Raw genomic sequence first — 20,404 nt, forward strand, 5'->3', positions numbered from 1 at the left:
AAAATAAATAATAAAAATTTCAATAGAAATTAATTAATTTATAATTTTATTTCATTTAAATAAATAATAACAATTATAATAGAAATAAAATGATTTATTATTTTGTTTTATTTCTATTAAATTTATTATTATTTATTAAAAATTGTACCTACGTGACTTTACCGAAAAAACCTAAGAGTATGAATCCCTGCAGTCACGAAAGCTTCGAATCTAGAATCGCCACTTATAATTTTACACAACGACGTGATATAAGTATTTATCTCTAGGAGCCATTGGGGGTGCCGTGGCTGCGATGACAGGGAAAGGAACGCAACGGCGAGACGTAATCACCTCCCAATCCCACGCTCACCACCCCGCCCCTCCCGAATCCTCACTCATCATACATCAACACAGACTTCACTAGGCTCGTGTTCAATTGTGCGTGGTGCCGTGATGTGTGTCTTCGAGCCGAGACGGCGTATAATGCGATTTTTTTTGTAGCTCCACTTAAGGCAGCGGGTCCATACACAACACCGAGTCCTTACACCGACAACGATGTTACAAGCCCTGCTGTCATTCCACTGCTGGATGAAGGCTTCCGCATGCCTTTTCAGTCAACAGGGCTGTCGATTCTTCGCCACGCTGGTGCGTGACGGATGACGGGTGAAGAGGACAAAGGAAGGATCAATTCACTTAGCACTCGCTAAAATTTTTTTTGCATTTCACACCAGATCTGCAGTTGCCTTTTGTAATAATACGCGTAAAAAAAACTCAACGTGGGATTTGAGTGAACGGTGATTTACGCCGAAAACATGGAAATGGTCGAACGGCACAATGCAGGACTCTCCTGAAAAGGAGTCCTGAGACTCTGACTTTTCTAAATCAAGGACATCGTCCGTAATAATAATGGGCCCGTGTATAGAGCGTCGTTCATCCGGAGGCCACAAGACTCTGGACAAAACACACGCGCGCATGGAGGCCAGCACCAATAGAATCCAACCCCAAAACAAAGGATTCAATAATACCTGCCATGACTTCACAAGGGGGTAGAAACTGGGACAGTGGTTCGTGCTCTGCACTAGGAGCTCGGCCACCTGAATTCGTATTCCCGGACACGACTCACGTAGGTGGCGATTCACACCTGAACCCATCCTGAGTCAACCCCTTCACCAATCCACTCTGACCAGGGTCGTAAAAACAAGGTGCGTATGTAGTGTGTTCTTTCTCCCTCTAAGCCTGCGTACTTTACTACGCGTCTCGTCGTACTCATTGACATGGAAATGTTTTCTCTAACCCCTCCCTCTCTCTGCCTCCGCCCCCCCTCTGTCTTTTTAAGGACACCCCACAGAGATGATCACCCCTCTCTGTACCTGTGTTACTCTCTCTCTATGTATCTTGGTGATATCTGTCTGCTTATATGTCTGTCTATAGTTTTCTGGTTAGATTTTATGTCGCTATTTCATTATACCTGATGATGATTGCTTGTGTTGCAATCGAAACGTCGTATGCTATTATTTAATTTATTATTTTATTTTATCTTTATACGTGACTTTACCGAAAGAACCAAAGAATAATTCCTGCAGTCACGAAAGCTCCAAAATTAAGAAGGTGCGTATGGTCTAACAACCCCCAACGACTGACACGGCATGGGGGAGGCATTCATCCAGCAGTGGATTGACGAAGAGCTGTGAATTATTAGGAATTAGTTCACGACTCCACTGGATATGTAGCGACTATCAAACTTGGGGCTTTCTTGGGCACATCTAAATTTTAGTTTTTTACGTCATCAGATCTCACACACTTCAGGTCGGTGTTCTTCATTGCAAGGCCCGTGGGCCGCTGACGGCACCTGGGTGGCCTTTAGTGCGGCCCCCGACAATACACAAGGAGTGACAACATCCCCCATCATCATCCCCCATCATCATCATCGTGCTGCTCTCAACCCCCCCCCCCCCCAATGGTTTCAAACTCGTGGCGGCCCTCAAACTGATGATGTCGTATCGGCGAAAGTGGCCCACCTTCTCCCCCCAACCCCCCTCTCTGAAAATGAGTGAAGGACACTACTCTCCTGCCCTCCCAACAACCCAACATGTAGTTGGGCCAAACATCCCAAGGCAGGGAGCCTGCTGATACGTGAGCTCGAGACTCAGCGAGGCCTCTTTGCGAAGATTAAGATCCATTGTTGTTGTTGTTTAACGATGTAAGCCGCGCGTGGTGTGCGTCACCCTCCACAGCCTCGTCTTATCCTCCGGTTTCCGGCACCTTTGATGAGCAAGGTGATGATAATGATATACTGGGGTCACGGGGACAACTTTGATGATTCTCTCGTGGCTTCTCAAGCGGCGTCTGCGCTAATCAGTGCAGCGCACAAACAAAGACAAATACCCCCCGTATAGCCTCAACATGCTGTAGGGGCAAGGTGCTGCTAGCGAGTAGCACCTATGAAGTCAGGAACGGCACGCGAGGCGGTGGGTGGCCAGCACCACGCCCGACCGCCTTTGTCTCCCCAGTGGCGATGTTTACTACACACCGCACCAGGTACTAGTTTGAGGCTGAGTCGACCTAGGAGAGGCCCAGGACCGGTTCAGATAATCCTCACCGGTGTTGGGCGTGAGCGGAAATCGAACTCGGGTCGCCGGATTCGTAGCGCAGCGAAGCGCTAACCGCTACACTACCGCTGAGAGTCCTTCACAGAACGTTGGGTGGGAATGTTGCTCGCAATCACCTCTTGAAAAGCAGTCGCGACACACTTTTGCGGTTGCGTGGCCCAGAATCCCATTGCCAGGCCGCTTTTGTCTCCCCCGGTTCTGAAGATTAACGACCAACACACAGCCCCCAGGTACAACACAGGCAACCCACACACGATAACAGCTACGCACACAAAAAATACACTGCCTGGGCTCGTCCGGGATTTGAACCCGGGACCTCTCGCACCCGAAGCGAGAATCATACCCCTAGACCAACGAGCCAGCCGATGGATGAAGACTGATATCCACTGAACCATACTCAGCGGAGTTCGATGCCTGGCCGCGAATAACAACCAGCGAGTGCTTTGGTGCGGTGTGAATCTTAGCAAAGGGGTCATCCATAAATGACGTCACGCACCTAGGGGGGGGGAGGGGTCAGACATTTGTGACGATGTGTGACGAGAGGGGGGGGCGTTTGAGAAATGTGACGTCACATCAAAATGCGTAACTTTAAACAAATATAGACAACAGGTTCTACTTAATTAAATAGACTTTTTAATAAATGTTTTCTCCTACAACATCAGAGTGCAGCGCCACATTAAATACGCACGACAATGACAATAGTTTAAAGCGATTTGAGGCATGTTTTTATATATTTTTTGGAGGGGGGCAGAGCTTTCTGACGTCATATTTGAGGGGGGGGGGGTCTGACTTTTTGTGACGTCGTGTGACGAAGGGGGAGGGGGGTCAAAATCGTCCAAAAGAGTGTGACATCATTTATGGACGGCCCCAAAGTGTGTACCGACATGTAAGAACGCAAAAATGCACGTACACAAAAAACTGCACTCGCGCACTCAACGAAAATAACAACAACAAAATAAATAAACCACAGTACATACACAGAGCAGGACGTGAAGTTGTGGATGTGGGGCCAAGTGCGGTGAGAAAGCAGCAATTAAAACCGTCATGGCAACACGAGGTGTGTGGCGTTGCGAGGGAGTAACGAACGATCTCGGACGTCTTTTGTCGTTGGGGCCGTCCATAAATGACGTCACGCGATTTTGGACGATTTTTTACCCCCCCCCCCCCTCGTCACACGACGTCACAACAAGTCAGACTCCCCCCTAAAATATGACTTCACAAAGCTCTGCCCCCCCCCCCCCCCAAATTAAACATGCTTGAAATCGCTTTAAACTATTGTTATTGTAGTGCGTATTTAATGTGGCACTGCACTCTGATGTTGTAGGAGAAAACATTTATCAAACAGTCTATTTAGTTAAGTTGAACGTGTTGTCTATATTTATTTAGAGTTGCGCATTTTGATGTGACGTCACATTTCTCAAACCCCCCCCCCCCCCCTCGTCACACCTCGTCACACCTCGTCACAAATGTCTGACCCCCCCTATGTGCATGACGTCATTTATGGACGGCTTGTGAAGTCATGGGGCGGGGAAGTCGAACTCTGGCAGGGCACAGGTTCCCGGTCCGCCGGCTGGCTCGTTTGACTCGAGGGGTATGATTCTCGCTTCGGGTGCGAGAGGTCCCGGGTTCAAATCCCCGACGAGCCCCAAAATAGTGCTTATTTTATATGAGGTCACAGGGTTATTTACATTATTTCGGTAAAGCCACGTAGACACCCTTTTGTGTCAAACCACTGCTGGGTGAAGGCTTCTGACCAGCGCTGTGTGTCAGTTTGGGGTTAGTGAAGGCGACCATAAACGTTGGAGCATGGGACATACAGCAAAACATGTATTTTCTTGCACTGATAAGGTAACCTGTTATGCATCGCGATCGGCCATCCTAGGCACTAAGCTCAACCTTGCATAGATTCGGCGATCTGACGAGATCGGGTATACAACAACAACAACCGCCATTCGCCACTAAGTGGCGGTGACGTCAACACGACGCTTGTGCCAGGCTAGGTGCACGTTGAGGCTACCACGTGAAGTGTTGAACGCCCGCTGGCACGAGGTCACGTGGCAGACTCAGCAGGTGCCACGGGTCGACTGACTGAGACGACTGGCTGATGCACCACCTGTGTCCCCTACTGTGCCAACTTGCTGTGCTTTAGCCCCACGGCGCTCCGCTCGTTGTTGTGAGCGTCGCTCCTCCGCCCTCCGTTGTTGCTGGAGGGCGACTGCCTCCAACTGCCCAGGAGCGTCCTTCACGAGCCTCCTCCACAGAGGCTGATCTTGACACCGCTGGTACCAGTCATCGGTATACACACGTACACGCGCGCACGCACACGTGCACACGTGGGATTTACATCTGCCAACTCAATCGCCTCAATTGATTTTAGATAGAAAGTTATCGATTTCTGACCAGGGGTTAATTTCAGCCGGGTGTATCTGCGTCAGACACCGCGAAAAAAAGTCTTCTCCCGGCACACCACATCCATGATACGTCTCCATCATTATGGCTACCAGTCGCGTGCCGACTCGAGCGTGTCCACCTCCGATTAGCACGGCGGTTGGAAACGTACGGTCCGTAAGAAGTTCGACATACATACATATTACATACCAGCGAGCAGGGAAATATCCGGTGGGAAAAATTAACCACTGTTTATGACCAAACACGCGATGAAAGTTAATTAGAATGTGCATTTAAATGGAACGTCGCGTAAATGGATTCAATTTTATTGATTTACTTTTCCTACGAATAACGAGGTTTCCAACTGTGTGTATCGGCCCAGCCCCCGAGGGCATTCGACCTCCGCGGTTTATCTAGAAGACAAGAGGCGTTCTTATTTCTGTTGTTGTTGTTTGTTGTTGTTGTTGTGCGACTTCCCTTGAAAGCACACGGGTGGAGGAGGGGGGAGGGGTGTGATTCCTGCAACAGCCTTCAGAAGCAAAGTGCCATTCGTTACAGTCACGGGCAAGAGGGAGAGGGAGTGGAGGAGGCATTGCCGACCAGCGCTGTGAAGTACAACTCGTGTAGACCAAAGGCGCTTCCTCCATCTCCCGTGCGCGCGCGGTAAAAGACTCGTGCTGCGCTCCGGCACTCTGGGGAGCTGCGAGATGAACATCGCAGGGCGATCGTGGCTCTTCGCGTCTGTTACCGCGCGCCGCTCGGCGTCGTGATGTCACACGTTGCGCGCTCAGTGCTGGGCGGCGAAACGTCGGACGCCGAACACAACGCGAATTTTGACCCGAGAGAGAGAGAGAAAAAACACACACACACATTCGGATTGATGGCTATGCATGAACAGCACAAGCGCGAGAGCCTATGCATTGTTAATTACGCGAACCCACATCGGGTCCTAGAGTCTTTTAGGGGAGGGTTCCGCTAGTTAAAACATTATTATTATTGCGTGAACAGCAGCGTGAGACGGGTGGGAGTAAGAGGAGGATGCTGATGCTCCTGCTGATGATGGGGTAGAGGAGGAGGAGGAGGACGGGGGGGGGGGGCTTGCGTACACGTCTCGCCCGCGCTATAAATCGGGAGCGTGGACCAGCGCGCGAGATGGAACGGGGGAGGGGGGGGGGATGAGGATTGGGAGTGGGCGGAGCGAGTGATGATATCGCGCGGGGCATGTGGACGTGGTGGTGGTGGTGAGACGCGGGGCTGTAGAGGCGAGCTGGAGCCGAGTGCCAGCTGCTTCTCACCCGTGGACCGCCTGGGAGCCGTCATGGTAAGTGCCGTCCGAGACTCATGGTCATCGCCACACCTCCTAGCCGCCACCCCCCCTCCCCCCCGCCCGTCCGTCTCATCTTTCCTTCGTCTAAGCCAAAAGTGCCATCGTGGTGTCCGGTCGGCTGCACTCATTTGCATTCTATATGTAGTTATATCATGTTCCTCTCCGCTGGTCACAGCCACTCACCTTCGCATCTCCGATGAGCACGCTTGGGTACGTACGGCAAGGAATAAGTTCGATATACGGTACGAACACATCTCGTTCCAACACATGCTTCCATCTCATTCCCGGTGTCTGCTCCTCCTGCCCCTGCGCGGGGATGTCGAATGCCCTTCTAGTTGTTGATTTCAATTCATCTCACCTCGCCCATGTCATCCCATTGTCTTTCCTCGCGCCGTTCAGTTGCTATCGGTAACGCACTCCCTGCGCGGACGTCGGAATTCTCGAAAGCCAAGCCGAGGTGGCCGAGCCTGGTATGCGAGCGCTCGGATGTGGGTGACCATATCGCCAGGGATTTCCCGGTGTTTCAAATATGAATATCGTTTAGTTTTTTTAAAGCGTCGCCGAGGTCGTCGTCGTCGTTCTGTGCAAATTTTCATCTCAAAGTCGCCGAGCAGCCAGAGACAAACTGGAAGGCAGCAGCCAGGCTGCAAGTCGACGCTACCAAACCATTGCCCAAGCTCTGGAGTCCTCTGCGTATTAACGCTGCGAGGTTTGGCGACGCGATGGAAGAGTTGAGCGTTATCCAGGCTGTATCCGCGGCGGCTTTTCTCCGCGTTCTCCAGACGCGAGGTGGGAGTGGAGTGAGTGATTTCAGAAACTTGACTCGTTTTTTTTCAACTGCGCCGCGTCGGTATCTCAAATCGAACCGGCGACCTTGGGATTAGCAAGTCCACGTGCGCCAATCCTTGACCTGCGGCAGCATCCCTGGTCTTATAGGACAGCTCTGCTAAAAACAAATGTTAGAATGGGGGGGGGGGGGGGAGGGAAAATCCCTCCTAAGAGGCGTTGGACTGAGACACGGTGCTGAAAAAACGGAGTTGTTGTAGCTGTTGTTGTGTAACCGCGAGAGAATAAAAGCGATCAGCCGGGCTGGTTGTTGAACCGCGACGATTGGGAAGTCTCTGCGTGCGATCCACGGGGAGTGTACAGGACGCAAATGCACACGGAGGCACAAACACGGCACGGGGAGGTCGGATGATGGCCCATGCGGAATCTAATTCGAGGGGTCTAACGGCACGGAACAACCGCTTACGGAGCAGAATCACACCCGCGGGGCATCCGCGACCTTACATTAGATGTCGAATTCCGTTTTTCGTTTCGATGATCGTGGAAAGGCAAATGCTGAACCGTGAGGCCGTTTTTTTTTTCTTTCCAGGAGGGTCATGCCCGTTGCTGAGCGATTTGCCGTGCGGGTGGGAACAGGGCCCACCCGCAGTGAACGCCACTTTAGCCACACGCACCTCGAGCGGACGGCCATCTCCTGGCCACTTGGTGGGGGGGTTGGAGAGTTAAGGGGCCGTCCATAAATGACGTCACGCACCTAGTGGGGGGGGGGGGGGGTCAGACATTTGTGACGATGTGTGACGAGGGATGGGGGGTTTGATAAATGTGGCGTCACATCAAAATGCGCAACTTTAAATAAATATAGACGACACGTTCGACTTAATTAAATAAACTTTTTTTTATAAATGTTTTCTCCTACAGCATCAGAGTGCAGCGCCACATTAAATACGCACTACAATGACAATAGTTTAAAGCGATTTGAAGCATGTTTTATATTTTTTTTGGGGGGGGGGGGGGGGGCAGAGCTTTGTGACGTCGCGTGACAAGGGGGGGGGGGGGTCAAAAATCGTCCAAAATCGCGTAACGTCATTTATGGACGGCCCCTAACCCACGGTCCTCAAATTGTAAACGTTGTGGGTTTACTCTCCAACACGTCGGGGTGTGTGTGTGCTAAGTAGTCACTAACTTGCACATTTTGTTTACGTGACAACATATCTTACCAATTGACTGCGTCGGGTGGTGGTAGGTTTAACGACACATTTTTTTACGCGATCTAACCCCCCCCCCCGCCCGCCCTCTTTATCTTGGAAAGTGCAGCAATAGAATGGGGAACGGGAAAGAGAGATAGTGCCACTATTCAGCGTATTCTAATTGCACTTTATTATCGGTTTCTCAATCGTTTCCTCCCATCAAATTAAGAAGGAATACAGTACATTACAGTCATTCTCCGTGCGCCATCAGATGGGGTAAGGCCTACCCATCATGGCAATGGGTTTTTATTTGTCTTTTATTTTTCACCCGGGACCAGTTTGGATATCACTCGCCACTGATGTCGGCCGTGCCCGGGAATCGAACTTAGGTCACCGCGTTTTTCTAAATGCAATCCTCATGATATACCTACATCACGATCCGCCTCTCCATTTTGATCAATCTCCTTGGCTCAAATGCAACTCACGTCACCGCACGCTGCACTTTCCTGATGATCCGATCAACAATTCTTTCGTCGCCTCACAACGGCGAGGGCTTCAGAGAATGCCTTCAAAATGAAAGATTCGTGCTGCTGATAATCAGAACACGATCCGGGCATTGCTCAATCATCACTAACATCCTAACCACCATCGTAACCAGCCATTCACCACTAGGTGACGGTGACGTCGCCACGGCGCCTGTGCCAGGCTAGGTGCACTTTGAGGCTGCCACGTGAAGTGTCGAAGGCTCGCTGAGAGGAGGAGGTTTCGGGACAGACCCAGCAGGTGCCATGGGTTGACTGATTGATATGACCGGTAGATCTACCACTAGCTGTACCCCCGAATGTGCCAGGCTAGGTGCAGTAGGTCTGGGGACAGGCCCAGTAGGTGCCATGGGTTGGCTGAATGAGATGACTGGTAGATGCATCAGCTGTGTCCCCTACTGTGCTAACCACCACCATCATCACGATCATTATTATGGTCCCCCCGCCTCCGCCTCCGCCTCCGCCCCCCCCACCCCCCTCCACCCCCCGTTCAAAGTCGAGCCCCCTTCGGCCTCGCACCCACGCTACAGGGCTGGAGCATGGTAAAGTATAAGTATGGTTAAATCTTCGGATAATTAGCAATCTTGGTCCAGCAGTGGATTGAACATCTGATTCAAGGAGCTGTAAATGTATGAACGTGTCACGATTATTTGAGCATATAAGTGCATTTGTTTTCATCAACAGGGATGATTTTTTTCTGTAAAGCCACACTGAAGGTGGGAAAAAACACTACACAGCAAAGCCACGTGGCAGTTCTTTGGTACCTGCGCTCAGACTGAGATGAAAGTTGATGAAATAAAATATCCCCACGACCTGACGAGCAGCCACCCACTCACACACACAAAAAAAATGTCAGTTTACCTGCAGGGATAAGAAAAAACATCACACAGACACACACACCCACACACCGAGCCGGGCACTGCAATAGCCCACGTCTATCCGTCTCTCGCACATGCGAGGCTTCGAGTGTATTATTACATTTATATTGGCGGTGCAAGGCGAGTCATTGGGGGGGGGGAGATGACAGCTTGCAAACAAGGTGACTTAGGGCTGCCCGTCAAAAGCTCTTACAGCACAGGTGCCATTAACGGACCGCATCAAGAATTCAGAGTGCGTGATGCGGATGATGGGAGGTGGGTGGGTGGGTGGGGAGGGAGGGGTGGTGTGAGCAGGCGACGGAGTCATCATCAGATGCCTACACACGCGGCATGTCACCAAAGGACAAATAAATGCACGCAGCAGCCTCGAAGGCAGCGCTGCGTCCCTCTCCTTTAAATCGTTTTGTCTCATTTTCAACCAAAATCTTATCCCGATTCTGCTGTCGGTATCATGTCACGAGACGGATTTCTCGCAGGGGTAGTGCATCCCATCGCGTTGGAGTATGGTCCGTGCAAGCGGATTTCACAGAGCTACCTGTGACGTTTGGTCTCAACATGAATGGGTTGCCTCCAAGTGTGGCAGTGAATCCGATATTTGTAATTATCAAGAGCTGGAATTTAGCCCAATTAAGGGCATTCACCAAATTGTACGTCGTGATTTTTCTTTCTTTGCAGTCATTGGTGACCGGGCTGAGAACATGAACTCGCTGCACCTGGGTTAATTGAGTGGCCACCTGGATTCAAGCCCAGGGCCTCCGCAGTGCCAGCTCAGCACTCTGACCCTGTGACCTTGGAGCTACGCTGGCCACATCAGGGCTGCATCTCTTGAAATTGCGATGAGTGTCATCCCCTCTTCTTGGTTCTTTCGGTAAAGTCACGTAGAAGGGAAATAATAAAATAATAATAAAACATAATAAAATAATTCTCACGACGTTTCGGCCACAATGCAAGCAGTCGTCCTCAGGTGTTTTATTTTTATTATTTTATTATTTCCCTTCTGCGTGACTTTACCGAACGAACCAAGAAGATGAATCCCTGCAGTCACGAAAGCTTTAAATTGTCATCCCCTGGTTACGGGTCGGGGGTCTCTCTGGGTACTCCGGTTTCCTCCCACATGCCAACACGCTCAGAAAATTAAACTGCATAATCATCTCAGTGCTCAAATCACCTGATGTTAACTACCGCGCCTGGTACGCAGGAGGTCGTGGGTCCGATCCCGACCCTGACGCCTGCTGCTGTATATTTGGAGTTTGCGTGTCTCTCTCTCTCAGCATCATGACGGCGGCTAGGAGATGTTAACTACCTCGCCTGGTGTACAGGAGGTCGTGGGTTCGATCCCGACCCTGACGCCTGCTGCTGTATATTTGGAGTTTGCGTGTCTCTCTCTCTCTCATCATCATCACGGTGGCTAGGAGATGTTAACTACCTCGCCTGGTATGCAGGAGGTCGTGGGTTCGATCCCGACCCTGACGATGCCTGTTGCTGTATATTTGTAGTTTGCGTCTCTCTCTCATCATCACGGTGGCTGGGAGATGTTAACTACCTCGCCTGGTATGCAAGAGGTCGTGGGTTCGATCCCGACCCTGACGCCTGCTGCTGTATATTTGGAGTTTGCGTGTCTCTCTCTCTCTCAGCATCATCACGGTGGCTAGGAGATGTTAACTACCTCGCCTGGTATGCAGTAGGTCGTGGGTCCGATCCCGACCCTGACGCCTGCTGTATATTTGGAGTGTGCGTGTTCTCCCCACGGTCGTGTGGATTTTTCTCCGCGTCCTCCGGTTTACCCCTCCACATTCAGAAACGTGCGTTTAGAGTGTTTGGCCGCTCTACATATCCACACGATGAGTCACTTCGGTGAGCTATCATTTGTGATGGGCAGGTCGCTTCTGAAAAAGAGCTCTATAGCTTAGTGGGCCTTACCTGGTAAAATAAAAGTTTAGTTTAGGTTTAGTGAAATATAATATTGAGGCTTTCCTGTACATTTATATATGATTTTTTTTACTAATCCACAGTCCATTGTCGTATATCCGCTACTGAATGAAGGCCTCCTCATGCTGTGTCGGAAATCGGGTGTTGTTTGACCATACTTCCCCTCGCCGGTCGGTGCGGCTAAAGTAGTGAACTTTTTTGTATTTTGTCAACGTGACATTTTTTTGCTGATTGGCCGTGTCGGGTGGTGGAGGGTTACGACACATTTATAAATAACGTGATCTAACCCAAAAACGTTTATTATGAATAATAGTAACTACGAAATGTTTTTAATATTATCATAGTGGAGTGCTTCAACCATTGTACCACCACTCTCCCTGTCCTGTATAAATAACACTATCATCATAATCATCATTATAATCATCATAATAATCATTATAATCATCATCATAATCATCGTCGTCATTACATCGGAGCACCGCCACGCGTAAGATGCCCTCTCTCTGTCCTGCGCGTGCACAATGTGCGTGTTTGCACAAAGCGCGGCGCTCCATCCACTTGCATGCGCTCCTCGATCCACGCGAATCGTTCAAAACAATGCAGCCGTGAGCCCAGCCGCGCGTGTCAACGCATTTGTACCGTGGGGGCCCGGTGGTCTCGGAGCGCCGGTTGATGTCCACCACCCCCCACCCTCCCCGTGCCTTTGTTTTGGCTCAAGCTCTCCTTCGCGCGCGAGTGTCTCTCCAAATCCGAGTCACGTCCGCTGAATCGCGAGCGTGGCCCGTGACCCCCGTGTGGCAATGCGGCCGAAGGTTCTGCGGATCGCGCGGCAGGATGGAGAGTCATCGAATGCACGATGCGCCCACCTGCAGGGCAATGCAGTGCCCGTGCAGAGCGGTAGAAGTAACGGCAAATGGTTTTTTTTCTTCTTCTTGGTTCTTTCGGTAAAGTCACGTAGAATGGAAATAATAAAATAATAAAAATAAAACTTAATAAAATAATTCTCACGACGTTTCGGCCACAACGCAAGCAGCCGTCCTCAGGTGGAGAACAGGTCTGTCGAGAAGACAGAGTCTGTCACGAAAGCTTTAAATTGGGTTTTTGTTTGTTTGTTTGACAGTCGGCGGAGAGTTTGAGTGGCAGCATCTTGGGCGAGTGGGTTCCTCAATGCGCTCTTGTTTCATCCCTGATGAGAGTATTTCGATGTCAAACGTCAAAGTGGTTCGCTACGCCCTTCCAACCCAGCTTATATATATGCTCCAAGCACGTGTGCTGTTTCATTCAGACGCTGTCGCCTCGACAGACCTGGTTTTCACCTGAAGACGGCTGCTTGCGTTGTGGCCGAAACGTCGTGAGAATTGTTTTATTATGTTTTATTTTTATTATTTTATTACTTCCCTTCTACGTGACTTTACCGAAAGAACCAAGAAGATTTGGTGAGGTGCTCACCACTTGTTCACAGCCCTGAGCCATTGATGGACATTCCAAAATCCTATGGTGGAGTTCAGTCATTTAAAACAAAACAAAAACCTAATGCACACACATATCCCATTTGCACCATTCTTATAGCATGGAGGCTACAACTAAGACGATATGTTTCAAATTTGGATTTAGTCTGCCAGTAGTGGGCGATGTTGTGACGTGGTTTTACAAGATTAAGTAATTTTCAACTTTGCCAAAAATGGACTGTAAAGCCGACACGCGTGATCTGCTCCGTTGTGATCAACCTCACTCACTCGGCCATTAATGTCTGCAGTGACACAGACGGCGCGTATTTGTGGCAATGTCGTACACCCAGAGATATTCACCGGGAAAAGGTGGAACCACGAAACCTCTGTAAAACAAGCGGCCATTTCGCAGCGTTCTTGTTCAACGCTTACACATTTTACAAATTCCAATCACGAATGACAAAAATCGTCGGGACAGCTGGAGCTCTCTGGGAATGCCTTGACTCTTGCACCTCGTGGTCCGAACAATGTAGTCCTAATAAATATGTAAATACACGTACAAGTGTATCTCAGCAGAATAACAAACACACGTTTGGGTTACGACAGCCTATGGGCCTTGGCGTCCAATGTTTTGTGTTCCCAGCAGCTGTTATTTAAGCGGGCAACTGGGGCCGGGTTTGGCCCACCGATGGGTCGTCACGTTGCATCGCGTTGCTGTTCGGCAGTCGATGATGTCGATGACGCCCCTCACCCACCTCCCGTCCAGCGGCACACGTTGGGGAACAGAGGTGATGCTTTGCGCAACTGTTTTCCTGTTTGTCCGTCGAGCGATCGATTTCTTAAATAATTGCAAAGCCCGGTGAGAACACTTAACTGCTTGGCATCTTCCCACCGACTAAAGCCCCATGCTGCGGAATTCAATCGACTCTCACGGTGGATGTTATTTGTTGTTAATCCCCGCAGCCTCGGACAGCGCGATTCGCATGGGGCCTCCGGCGGTGAGCGAGTGAGTGGAGGATGCTACGCAACAGCAGCACAGGTCCTCCTCCTCATCATCATCCTCAGCATCACCACCATCATCATCACCAGCAGCAGCACCAGCTGTCGGCCGAGGAACCTCATCACCTGGCAGCAGGCGCCCGGCTCCAGGACTGCCTGTCCAACGTGGCCCTCTACCTGGTGCTCTTCTTCGCGTGCCTCTTCGGACTGGTCGCCCTGCTCCTTGCCGTGCTCCGGCGACTGCGCAACGCCGTGACGCCGGCGTCGGCCGCCCTGCCCGGGGCGCCGATGTCCGACTGCGCAGGCAGCGACTGCAGCACTCGCTCGGCCGTCGAGATGGACGACCTGGCCATGGTGGACTTCTGCAGCGCACGCGGCCACGTGGCGTGAACGGAGTGCGGCGGGCGCTGGGAAAGTGGCCTAACATTTTTTGCAACACCGCCCGGCAAACAGAAACCCAACGCTGCCCTAACAACACCGCCCTACAAACAGAAACCCAACACTGCCAACATTACGATTCAAAATGTATGTTTTTTTTCGTTACCCAAGATGAATCTAAAGAGGTAAAGGCACAGCCTTGCAATCGCTTGCCCACCACATCGCCAGTGGAAGGGCCTCCACTCTATCGAGCAGCGGTGGCCAACTGGCGTCTCGCGAGCTGCACGTGGCTTTTGATCCACGAGCTGCGGCTCTATCGAAGGGGCATCACGGTAGATCGTGCTGTCACGGCAGCGAAAAATAATAAATGATCGTCTCCCGTGCCGTGCCAAAAACTGTCAATGTATACACACACTTACATATGCACTTGGCTCTTTGCAGAACTCTTTTGAGCTGTACAGGCCCTCCAGAGAGTAGATTGACCTCCACTCTTCCAAGAGTTGAGAGCACCTACACTGTTCCCCACGACATGATACCACGTCTATTATTAAGACTGCTCTGCAAGTGACATATTAATAACGCACAAAAACGTTGAAGGAAATGGACATGCTTCATAATTTATGTTACATTTTCGTTGCTCTAAAACTAATAATAATTTACGGCTTGTTTGTCAATCTGCTGCTTGTTGAAGGTGACCTCCGCATGCCGTGTCGATCGTGAGTGGTTTTAACCGTACTTCACCGCACGGGTCAATGCGTAGGGGCGACCCAGGAATGATTCAGACATGGCTTGGCGTTTACCGTGGCAGAGAATTGAACTCAGCTCGCTCGATCAACGGCTCCGTTTGAAAACCTCTGCGCGAGTGGTCCCTCAGACTTGATCAGTTGTGTATCTGTGTGCACTCGTTGAACTCTTGTTGTACGTGTCTTGAGATGAAGAAACAAGATGCTTGACTGTCGACAGCCACCAGAGCATCGCGCGAGGTTACAGGGCATGGCCCTGGAAGATGACGCCACGCATCTACTCGTGGAGTTATGAGAACGGCGATTTGACAGCGTGCCCGCACATTTTCCTTGCGAACAACGTCTTGTCACATGCCAGCCGTCCGGTATTTTTCTCGTGAAATTTTAGATGACAACATCTATATAGAAAAATAAGTCCATGCAACAAACGGCGAGAATTGAGCGATGAAAGGTATTTTTGTACAATTGGTTTGAGTGTGCTTGTTTAGTCATCGTTAGCTAGTCTGTGGCTGTCAACCCACCGCATTTATTGACGTGACCGACTCATTGCGCGTCCGTTTGGTATCAAACCCAGAAATCCAGCGGTGCTGGGTCGGTTTGCCTGACAGGACAGGGCCATGCATTACCACCCACCACCCACCCATCCCCAACCCCCCACCCACACACCGCCCACCCCCAACCCCCCACCCACACACCGCCCACCCACCCACCCACCCACCCCCCGCACCCACCCCCCACCCACCTCCCACCCAACCCCACCCCCACCCACCCCCCACCCACCTCCCACCCACCCCCACCCACCCCCCACCCCCACTCACCCCCAACCCCCCACCCACACACCGCCCACCCACACCCCCCACCCACCCCCCACCCACCCCCCACCCACCCCCACCCACCCACCCACCACCCACTCACCCACCACCCACCCCCACCCACCCACCCACCACCCACCCCCACCCACCCACCCCCGAGTCATTCGACCACCACTTTCTGTTGCTGTGAATTAACTGTGGCGGAGCGCGCGTGATAGATATAAGATATCAAATAAATAAAAACGAAACCCATTGAGTCCCTGGCACGAATTCTGACATTAACAATTGTTCAAAAACACACGAGGTCATCACTGATGCATAGCCTGCAGAGATTTAAAAATATATATATTATTTGAGACTGAGATGGATGTTGTTTTTCGCAGCTTTGTGAATGCTTACAACTTGCTTGCAGGCCAATTTTCATGGACACTCGCTTCATTTTCCCGTGTAATATTTGTACACGTAACATTGTAAATATAAACTGATGGTAACAGTGCCCAGTCGGTTGGAGCAGTTATTTAACTATGAAATTCTACATTTACGTGGCTTGAATACACACACAAAGACAAAGATCCCCAGTAAAAGCCTCAACAGACTGTTATGGAAAGTGCTGCTAGCGAACACCTATGATGGCTGGCACGTCACGTGACGGGGTTTGTGGCCAGAACCAAGCTCAGCCGCCTTTGTCTCCCTTTTGGTGATGCTTTACACATTGCACTAGGTACTCATTAAAGGCTGAGTTGACCTAGGGGAGGCCCAGCACCGGTTCAGATAACGCTTTACAAGAATTATAAATGGTACATTAGTTATTGGCTGATGTTGGGGAGGGGAACGGGTGCAAAGGAAGGGTGATGAGAGGGAAAGGGAGGGGCGAGGGATACGCTTTTGAAAGAAAAAAAAACCACGAGTCTTCAGGGAGGGACGAAGACTGGTGAGTGAAGTTGCCCTGTGTGATGTGGAGTGGGGGTTTCATTCCAATGGAGGGGAGAGCCAGGATGGAAAAATTAACCCGTAAAAACAACGTTTTTCACTATAAATCCTTTATATGCGTGGCGGCTAGAGTCCTCTCGTCCTCTGGCTTGAGATGGCTGCCACCTATGGGTCAGATGATTGCCTGCCACCATTAAGCAATTGGTAATTAAATATAAAAAAAAATTTCCTAAAAAGTGTAAAGTTATGGAATTTTTTTTCACGAAAATAAATTGTCACGCACAACGAGTCTGTGTGGAAAATGTCAGCTCGATTGGATCACGGGAAGTGGGTTAAAAAACGACCGAAAGATTTGCACGGTCGTAAGCAAGCAAGCGAACTTAATATAAAGGATTTAAAAAGGAGTGGAGACGTGACTGGGCATATCGAGGGGGAGGTGGCGTAGTGAGGGACAATTCATTCCCACCGCAACACTTTTGTCCTGGAGTTTGATGGTCCTGGCGGTGATGGAACCCTCCCCCCCCCGCCACCCCCACGTCCTAACCCAGCCAGCCACGTTGACGGACAACGCTGCACTTAAAAGGGCCAATTGCGCGTGGAGGGCTACGTACGATCTGCACCGAGACAGGGACACCCCCCCCCCCCCGCCCTAACTGTGCAGCTGCCGCGGAATTGTAGTCGTGTGATCCCTGAGTCGCCTGGAAGAAGAAGACGGAAGCCGCGAGATAAGCCTGGGGGCGAGGTGAGGTGTGAAAATCCTCACCCACTCCCCCCCCCCGCACCACCAAACTCCCCCAACTGTCAAATAATTGTGCGTATTCATGAGAGAGTTTTTTGGGTTAGATCGCGTAAGTGTAGATGTTGTGTCGTAACCCTCCACCACCCGACACGGCCAGTAAGGTTCGTCACGTAAACAACGCGCCTGTTGGTTTACTAATTCACGGCTCGTGATAATGACGACGACGACGATGAGCATCAAGGGCAATTTAATTTACTCCGGACATTATTCAACCGGGCTTCGCTCTTGAGTGGAGTTATCAGTGGTGCGCCACCATGGGACACGCGCAAAATGTAGTACCTGTCATACCGCTGATGCTATTAGCATAATAATTTCAGAATTAATCTGTGCTGTCCAGTAGGTCATGTCATGGCTGCACACATTAGCATCGTTTAAATATACATATGTGAAGGTAACGGTGCCGTGTAATTGCATCGCGTTCATAATGAAACTGACGTAATTTATTTCAAGGAAACATTCGCAAATATATTCCCTTGCAAATAAATGTCCTTGCGATGAAATATGTAATGAATGTCTCATTATTAAGGTGACATATATACCAATGTGCCGTGACGCGCAAACAGACTCAGACATTCATTGGAGAAACAATCCAAGAGGAACCATCATCTTCTTGGTTCTTTCGGTAAAGTCACGCAGAAGGGAAGTAATGAAATAATAAAAATAAAACACAACCAAATAATTATCACGACGTTTCGGCCACAACGCAAGCACCTGAGGACGGCTGCTTGCGTTGTGGCCGAAACGTCGTGATAATTATTTTGTTGTGTTTAATTTTTATTATTTTATTACTTCCCTTCTGCGTGACTTTACCGAAAGAACCAAGAAGATGAATCCTTGCAGTCACGAAAGCTTTAAATCGAAAGGAACCATCCTGATAATCTCGTCTTGAGATTCCCGAACGGATTTGCTGGCCAAGCACACAACTTTAGCATTTTAATTCGAATAACTAAACCACGAATCTTTTTTTCTAGACTACATTGCCATATATCCGTGATAAAACAAATAACACATTTAAGCTGTTCGTCAATCGACTTTCCTACGAAGGTCTCCCTCCCGTGGGGATTGCTTAACGACACTTCAAAACGGCGGCTATTGGAGGTCTGTGCAAGAGCAAGTAGAGTTAGCCATGCCTGGGAGTCGAACTCAGGTGATTGGGTTCGTAGCACAGCGCACGAACCACTGCACCACCACCGCTTACTCCCCCCCCTCCCATTCTACATTACCCCTGCGAGCCCCATTCTAATCGCACCGCGTAAACACGTCCGCTCTCTTCTTGGTTCTTTCGGTAAAGTCACGTAGAAGGGAAATAATAAAATAATAAAAATTAAACATTATACAATAATTCTCACGACGTTTCGGCCACAATGCAAGCAGCCGTCCTCAGGTGAAGAACAGGTCTGTCGAGAAGACAGAGTCTGAATGACACACCCCAGGCTTGGAGCGTCTATTTAAGCTGGGATGGAGGGGGAAGGGCGCCTTGACAAAATAATTTGCATATCAATATGAATTTTTGCATATTTATGGGAAATGCAGATATGCGATTAGTACTACTTTTAAAATGCGTAGGAGGTTATTATTTATTATTTCCCTTCTACGTGACTTTACCGAAAGAACCAAGAAGATGAATCCCTGCAGTCACGAAAGCTTTAAAACGTCCGCTCTCCACAAACGAGGCGACGGGCCAATGGCCGTGCATTTGCCGGGGCAATGCCGCGTGGAATGGAGCGAGCGTGGTGGGGGTGGGGGTGGGGAGAGAAGAGCACCATGCCACTATTCCATTACGACGACCCCGACAGAGCCCCGAGGCTGCTGCTGCCTGTGCTGGCTTTAGTGACCCCGTGCCGCGCAAGGGACACGTGGCGGTGCCCAGCCACGCGGCAGTTCATATGTGGGGTGAATATCGCCCAAGTTCATCAGAGGCCATGTCGCGCGCGCTCTCTCTCTCTCTCTCCCTTCCTCTCTCTCTTTTTATTCTTTTTTTACGATCAGTGGAAACGAGGAGATGCTCGGTGTAGTCGGCACTTTGCTTCGTTCATCATTTTTTTTTTACATTTTAAAACTTTGCTTTATGTAAACCCCCCACCTCTCGCTCACTCTCTCGCTCACTCTCTCGGTCACTCTCTCTCTCCCTCTCCATCCTTCCTGTGCCTTCACTCACTTGGTATTCGCGAGACGTCCCGGCGACGAGTAAAGAGCAGCGGGGGGTGGAGGCGCAGGGTCGTGTGGGCGGCTGGGTGGGTGGATAGTTGTGGGAAGAAGAAGCCTTTGAGGTCTGAGCACAAAGGTGGGCATGTGCGCTGTGTGGGACACCACTTCATGTATGGAGGGGGGGGGGGCGCCGAAATCTTTGTTTATTTTTGGGTTTGTTTCACCAGCGAAGGCCCACTGAGCTGTGTAACTCTTTTTTTCAGGAGCCACCTGGCAATCACAGATTGTAGCTTAACGAAGTGGCTGATCGTCGTGTGTAAATGGACAGCGGCCACGTACTCTAAACGCGTGACGTTGATTCTAAATGTGGAGGGTGGAAACAAACTGGAGGACCCGCAGATAAATCCTCGCCACCACGGGGAGAGAGACGCGCCAACTCCAAATATACAGCAGGCGTCAGGGTCCGGATCGAACCCATGACCTCATGTATACCGGGCGAGGTAGTTGCCATCTCGCCACCGC

General features: G+C 50.3%; 1 protein-coding gene and 1 non-coding gene across 3 annotated transcripts; one reads left to right on the plus strand and one right to left on the minus strand.

The window, feature by feature from the left end:
* Positions 1–2,876: 2,876 nt before the first annotated feature.
* On the minus strand, positions 2,877–2,948 carry TRNAP-CGG (transfer RNA proline (anticodon CGG)). Its single transcript has one exon. It is a non-coding gene; the product is annotated as a tRNA-Pro (tRNA).
* A 3,201-nt stretch (positions 2,949–6,149) lies between these two features.
* On the plus strand, positions 6,150–15,891 carry LOC144937500 (uncharacterized). 2 transcript variants are annotated; one of them, XM_078864746.1, is made up of 3 exons: positions 6,150–6,297; positions 13,717–13,861; positions 14,037–15,891. In XM_078864746.1, the coding sequence occupies exon 3, from the start codon at positions 14,091–14,093 to the stop codon at positions 14,460–14,462; it is 372 nt and encodes a 123-aa protein (XP_078720872.1). In that variant the 5' UTR covers positions 6,150–6,297; positions 13,717–13,861; positions 14,037–14,090; the 3' UTR covers positions 14,463–15,891. The 2 variants fall into 2 exon arrangements, with proteins under 2 accessions (XP_078720872.1, XP_078720871.1); XM_078864745.1 differs by lacking the exon at positions 13,717–13,861 and having other exon boundaries at positions 6,154–6,297.
* Positions 15,892–20,404: the final 4,513 nt, after the last annotated feature.

Source organism: Lampetra fluviatilis, chromosome 19, assembly GCF_964198595.1.
Source record: "Lampetra fluviatilis chromosome 19, kcLamFluv1.1, whole genome shotgun sequence".
In the NCBI taxonomy this organism is placed as follows: Eukaryota; Metazoa; Chordata; class Hyperoartia; order Petromyzontiformes; family Petromyzontidae; genus Lampetra; species Lampetra fluviatilis.

Bases quoted from the DNA above. Each gene is read 5' to 3' on its own strand.
- LOC144937500 (XM_078864746.1), top strand. From the start codon at position 14,091: ATGCTACGCAACAGCAGCACAGGTCCTCCTCCTCATCATCATCCTCAG.